This window comes from Akebia trifoliata, unplaced genomic scaffold (assembly GCF_017979445.1).
Source record: "Akebia trifoliata isolate Shusen 1 unplaced genomic scaffold, ASM1797944v1 Contig00540, whole genome shotgun sequence".
Classification (NCBI taxonomy): Eukaryota; Viridiplantae; Streptophyta; class Magnoliopsida; order Ranunculales; family Lardizabalaceae; genus Akebia; species Akebia trifoliata.
The window spans coordinates 16,256-23,370 of record NW_028237079.1 but is presented as its reverse complement, the minus strand read 5'-3'; the positions used below and the strand labels follow the sequence as shown (position 1 = coordinate 23,370).

At 39.3% G+C, this 7,115-nt stretch overlaps 1 protein-coding gene across 1 annotated transcript; it reads left to right on the top strand.

Moving 5' to 3' along the window:
* Positions 1-1,167, top strand: LOC147381358 (uncharacterized). Its single transcript, XM_086430537.1, has 2 exons — positions 1-26; positions 441-1,167. Exons 1-2 carry the CDS (start codon positions 1-3, stop codon positions 1,165-1,167), a joined length of 753 nt encoding a protein of 250 aa, XP_086286663.1.
* Positions 1,168-7,115: the final 5,948 nt, after the last annotated feature.

Sequence of the window (7,115 nt, the reverse complement as noted above, 5' to 3'; positions counted from 1 at the left end):
ATGGCTGAGATATTAAAGCAACAACAGTAACTCATACAGCAACAAATCCAAACTACCTAGAACCAGTCTCAGACCAACCAGGTCACTGCACAAGCGATCAAAAATTTAGAGGTTCAAATGGGTCAGTTAGCTTCATCCATAGGAGAGAAAAACAAAGGCCAGTTTTTCCCAGTCAAACTGTGCCTAATCCAGCAGGAACTGTTCCAAGAGGACAGTATGAAATCAATAGTCAGGCAGGTCCCTCTAATTCTGTCCAAGCCGTCCACACCTTACGATCTGGCAAATGGGTGGACAATAAAGTTGAAATGCCTGAGGAGGTTCTATCCAAAGAAACAACCTCTAGTACACCTTCCACAGAAAAAGAAGACCAGTCTAAGGAAATACCTCCTCCTCCTCCTCGAAAGTCGAGTGATCATTCCCAAAGCTCCATTCCCTCATAGACTTCTAGACAACAAAAAAGGAAAACAATTGGAAGGAATTCTAGAAGTGTTCAAAAATGTTCAAATAAATATTCCCTTCCTTGACGCAATTCGTCAAATTCCCTCATATGCCAAGTTTCTCAAAGATCTCACCACAGTGAAGCGAAAAACTCCTGTGCCAAGAGAGGCTATGATGACAGCCCAGTCTTCCTGTCTGATTCAGCAGACAATTGTTCCTAAATTCAAGGACCCAGGCTGTCCTACAATTTCTGTGCACATTGGAGATACGATGATTGAGAAATGTCTATTAGATCTTGGGGCTAGTGTGAATCTTCTGCCTTTCTCAGTCTACCAGCAATTAGGTTTAGGGGAACTTAAACCTACGGATATCACTCTAAGTCGAGCAGATAGATCGGTGAAGATTCCCAAGGGAATAGTGGAGGATGTGATTATCAAGGTGAAGGATTTCTACTTTCCTGCTGACTTCGTGGTTCTTGACACTGAACCTGTCATTAACCCAAATTCTCATGTTCCAGTCATCTTAGGAAGACCCTTTTTAGCCACTTCCGATGCAGTCATCAAGTGTCGCAATGGTATCATGACCCTATCATTTGGGGACATGAAGGTCAAAATGAATGTCTTCCAAAATAAATTTCAATCTACTGACATGGATGATTTGGAAGAAGTCAATATGATCGACACCCTGGTCAGTAGCACTTTAAGAAGCAGAGAAACAAGGATCCTTTAGAAGAGTATTTTGGCCAATTCGGCCTTGAGTTCGATACTGAGAAATCCATCAGGGAGGTAAACTCTCTTCTTGAATCTGTCCCTATGATGGATTGGCAGCCAAAAGTACAGAGTCTGTCCTCTCTCTCGTCATCCCCAATAGTGGAAGAAATTCCAAAGCTTGAGTTAAAACAATTGCCTGATACGCTGAAATACGCATTTTTGGGTAATGCTGAAACCTTCCCTGTCATTATCTCCCCTACTCTAGAAAAATCACAAGAAAATCGGTTACTTGACGTTCTGCGCGAAAATCGAGAAGCTATTGGGTGGACCATAGCTGATATCAAAGGCATCAGTCCTTCTGTGGTCATGCATCAAATTCATCTTGAGGAAAATTTCAAACCATCGAGAGAACCACAGAGACGACTCAATCCGGTATTACAAGAGGTAGTCCGAAAAGAAGTCATCAAACTTTTAGATGCGGGTATTATATACCCCATCTCAGATAGTAAATGGGTTAGTCCAGTTCAGGTTGTCCCTAAAAAGTCGGGTGTCACAGTTGTGACAAATCAGGATAATGAACTCATACCTACTCGAGTCCAAACCGGATGACGAGTTTGTATAGACTACCGAAAACTAAACACGATGACACGTAAGGATCACTTCCCTCTTTCATTCATCGATCAGATGCTTGAACGTTTAGCCGGTCATGCTATTACTATTTTCTTGATGGATATTCGGGATACAACCAGATTCCAATAGCCCTAGAAGACCAAGAAAAGACAACGTTTACCTGTCCATTTGGGACCTTCGCCTATCGACGTATGCCCTTTGGGCTATGTAATGCTCCTGCCACCTTTCAAAGGTGCATGTTGAGTATATTTTCTGATATGGTCGAAGACTTTCTTGAAGTCTTCATGGATGATTTTTCTGTATTCGGGTCGAGTTTTGATGACTGTTTGAATCATTTAAAGCTAGTTTTGAAAAGATGTCGAGAGAAGCACCTCGTGCTAAATTGGGAGAAGTGTCATTTCATGGTACCTCTGGGATAGTTCTAGGGCATATTATTTCCATAAAGGAATTGAGGTAGATAAAGCCAAGGTCGATTTTATAGCAAATCTCCCTCCACCTAGAACTGTAAAGAAGTTCGTTCGTTCCTAGGGCACGCAGGGTTTTATAGAAGGTTCATCAAAGACTTCGGAAAAATTTCAAAACCCCTGTGTGATTTGTTAGCCAAAGACATTTCTTTCGAGTTTTCTACCGCTTGTTTATCCGCCTTTGAGAAGCTGAAAACTGAGTTGACCTCAGCACCTATTATCCAACCACCCAATTGGGATCTCCCATTTGAGGTGATGTGTGATGCATCCGATTACGCTATAGGTGCTGTATTGGGGCAACGAGTTGACAAACTCCCCCATGTCATCCAGTATGCCAGCAAGACGCTTAATGATGCCCAGCTCAATTATTCACCACGGAAAGGAACTACTAGCAGTAGTTTTTGCCTTAGATAAATTCCGTTCCTATCTTATAGGGTCCAAAGTAGTCATTTTCACTGATCACGCAGCGCTGAAATACCTTCTTGCCAAGAAGGATGCAAAAGCGAGGTTGATACGATGGATCCTTCTTCTTCAAGAGTTTGATCTCGAAATTCGAGATAAAAAGGGATGCGAAATGTGGTTGCAGACCACCTATCTAGGCTAGTAGTTGAAACTCTTTCTGACTCTCTCCCAATTTCAAAAAATTTTCCTGACGAGCAAATCATGGCAGTTTCTATTTCTGACACACCTTGGTATGCTGACATTGTCAACTACCTGGTGACAGGTCAAACTCCCACCTCTTGGAGTAAACAAAATCGCCTGCGCTTCCTCGCCCAAGCCAAATGGTTCTTCTGGGATGATCCGTATTTATTTAAATACTGCCAGACCAGATAATTCGTCGGTGTATTGAAAAGAGAGAACAGAGTGGTATTCTCGAGTTCTGCCACAATCATGCTTGTGGTGGGCATTTTGGAGGAAAGAAAACAGCAGCTAAAATCTGCAGTGTGATTTTTATTGGCCCACAATATTTCATGACGCTCATCTCTTTGCTAAATCTTGTGATAGATGTCAACGTCTAGGAAAAATCAGTCGAAGAAATGAGATGCCCCAACAACCAATTTTGATCATCGAAATCTTCGATGTTTGAGGCATTAACTTCATGGGTCCCTTCCCCATTTCACACGGATTCCAATACATTTTAGTCGCAGTCGACTACGTGTCAAAATGGGTTGAAGCCACAGCTTGTCGAACGAATGATCATAAGGTTGTTGTTCAATTCCTCAAAAATACAGTGTTTGTCCGATTTGGTACCCCTCGTGCTATCATTAGTGATGTAGGGAAACATTTCTGTAACCGAGTTTTCGAAAGCTTGATGCGCAAATATTCAATCACTCATAAGGTAGCTACTCCGTATCACCCACAAACCAGTGGGCAGGTCGAAATTTCTAATCGTGAGATCAAAACCATTCTTGAAAAAACCGTCAATCCGACTCGTAAAGATTGGTCCTTACGATTATCTAATGCCTTGTGGGCCTACAGAACAGCGTTCAAAACTCCAATAGGAATGTCCCCTTATCGGTTAATCTTTGGTAGAGCCTGTATTTGCCAGTCGAACTTGAGCATCGAGCTTATTGGGCAATAAAACATTTAAATTTTGATCTAGCAAAGGCCGGCGAGCTTAGAAAACTTCAACTCACTGAGTTGGAAGAATTAAGGAATGATGCTTACGATAGCGCAAAACTTTACAAAGATCGAACGAAAATCTGGCATGATAGGCACATTCAGAGAAAATCTTTCCACGTAGGGCAGAGAATGCTCCTTATAACTCTCGCCTTCATTTATTCCCAGGGAAGTTAAAGTTCCGTTGGACTGGACCATTTTTTATTCAAAATATTCAACCTCATGGAAACATTGAGGTACTTAATCCAGCCAATGGAAATATTTTCCAAGTCAATGGCCAAAGCTGAAGCCATTTCAGACTCTCCCTCATTCATCAGAAAAAGATTCATTTTTGAGTAATCCTGTGTATCAGGATTAGCTCTAATTCCATGTCTGGCTGAAGACATTAAACTTAGCGCTACTTCGGGAGGCAACCCTTGATTTCTGTACATATTCTACGTGATCATGTAGGATTTATTTTTTTTCTTCTTTCTGCATTCACTCACTTTCTTTCAGGTGTACACCCTGTGTGGAACATTTCTTTTGGTTGTACCCACAACTTTTGCAACGTAATGACATCCACTTTCAGGTGTACTCTAAACCTCTACTCTTTAATCATTGAGGACAATGCTAAATTTAGGTTTGGGGGTGTGGGTTAGCACATTTCAATTTTTGTACATTATTTCAATACATTTGTAAAATACCTTCATCAAAATGTTTATATGTACTGTCATCATACAAAATTTTAAACCAGGCTCATGTCGAATTTGTTTATAAATTCTTATTCCTCAAAAACAAGATATTTTGAAAAATAAAATTCACACCACTTCTGATTGTAGTAAAAAGGTTATTTTGGATTAAGAGTTGTCTTCTTCGCTGTTTAGAATGAGAGGGAAAGCTTGAAAAATACTGAACTTTGACCTCCTTGTCCTTTGGTTGGCCGAATAGAAGAAAAACAGAACTGTAGTTGATATTTTTGAGACAACAACCATAGGATTAGACTGGGTACCTTGAAAAGGGCTACCTGCTTTTTGAAAAAAGAATATCGAAAAAAATGATAAAGCATGAAAAATGTTAAAAAGAAAAGCAGAAAGATGTGAAGGTTAGAACTGAAAAAGTGCTAATTGTGAAAAGAGTCCAATGAGACCAAAATAGTTCAATAGGGTGAAAGTCGTCAATGGTAAAAACGTGAGTACACTGGAATATCACAGATAAAGCCCCTTAGAGGTATTAAAGTGAACATCCATACTTTTCACAATCCCAGACAGGAGGTTCAGTTTCGAGTTAGAAGTTAGGCAGACCCAACCAGGCAGACCCAACCATCTTAACAGTTAAGAAGGGAAATCCTGTTCTGAAAAATCTTTGTTACAATCAGAAAAATTTGTGCACACACTCAAGATATTTCTGAAAATGAGGAATAAAAAGAATTTTTACTCAAATAGACCTTTGACTGGATTTTAAAAATTGGTGTGATGGCACTATATGCAATAATTTTGAAGTTGTTATCTTTCAAAATGTTAGAATTTTGTGGGTATATTAACTGCAAACCCTCACGAGTCAAACTCGTCCACTAGGGATAACCTAGGGGTTTAAAGGCTTATTGCATAAGCTAAATGCAGTCGGGAACCTCACGAAAGAGGAGTTGTTTAGATTTAAGTTTTGCTCGGGACTAGCAAAATTGAGGTTTGGGGGTGTGATAAGGTCCCAATTATTCGATTTTTGGGACCGTAATTGCACTAAGATTACCATTGCATAAATGTTAGTTCCTTTAAATAATTGCAAAATTATTTTATTTATCCAAATTAATAGAGCTAATGATATATTAATGTTAATTGTAGCGCACGTGGAAGTTATCAAATCGCGAAACAATTACGGTTACAATACACGAGTCGAAAGGAAGCATCCAGAAGAACCTCAATCGATTTGGGCGTCACGTCACCGCGCCGCGGCTAGGCATGACCGCGCCGCGGTCATCTCGAGGAATTTGTCCTCGAGATTTTCACAGAAGCTTCCAATTACTTCGGTGGTCGTAACTGAATGGGTAGTTCGAAGCGAATCATCCGAAAAGTTGACCCGATTACCCGAATACGAATGTTATAAATTGGAGGGTTGATTTTAGAGAAGGGGTCTTCTCTTTGCTCTCTTCTTCTCTAATTTTTGGTTTTTATTCTTTTAATTTCTTTGTAATTTTTTCTTTTGGTGAGATCTTGAGTGTAGTGAGAACATCAAGAGGAACCATTCATTGTTTGTGTAATTGTTGGGAGAGCTATAAAAGGAGCAATTCGGATCGATCATCATCTTCATCTTCTTCACCCATGTTCTTTGATCTTTTATTAATTTCTGCAATTTTAATTCTTGCGATGATCGGCTAGACCTTCCTTAGAGAGGTCAAGAATGCCGGAGCAATTTCATCCTACCAATGCTGTTTGATTCTTTATTTCTAGTTTACATGTTAATTATGAAAATCCTCTTAGGATAAGATTAGCAAACTTATACATTCAAATCAAGCTTAGATAATGTTACTTAGATAAGCTCAAGAACAATCATGCTATGTGAAGAATTGAAGTATAAGTCAGCTACACTTGTTTGAAGTTGGGATTTTCATGAATACTCTTCAGTTACCATCAATGTTTAATTCGATTTATCATCCGATCCACGAGCAATGACTTGCTACGTGGATTGAGTTATAATTAGAATAAATCAACATTTTGGATGAATTGCAATGGTTTGATTGACTTCTCTAATCTCTCTCTCTTAGATTTTCAATCTTTCTTTTCTGTTTTTAATTTCAATTGCAAGTAATTTTCATTTAATTTGTGCAACAAATCAATTTTGTTTTTAAGAAAAATCTGTTTTCTAATTCTGTTTTTGTTTCTAACCGAATGAATCTTTGAATCTTCATTGTCCCTATGGAACGAATTCGACTTGCCCAAAGTCTTAATTCACATCTTAATCTCTGCATTTATTTAGCAAGATCTACAATCGATCACTCAAGATGTGTGGGAAGTTGTTGAGAAAGGCCATAAGGAGCAAGACGATGTTGCTCTTTCCCAAACCCAACGGGAAATCTTGAGGGATTCAAGAAAGCTCTCTACCTCATCTATCAAACAGTGGATGAAGATGCATTTGAGAAGATCTCAAATGCAACTACGGCCAAAGAAGCGTGGGAGAAGCCTCAAACTTGCAACAAAGGAGTTGAGCAAGTTAAAAAGATTCGTCTTCAAACTCTTAGAGGTGAGTTTGAACTTTTATTTATGGAGGAATCTGAATCAAT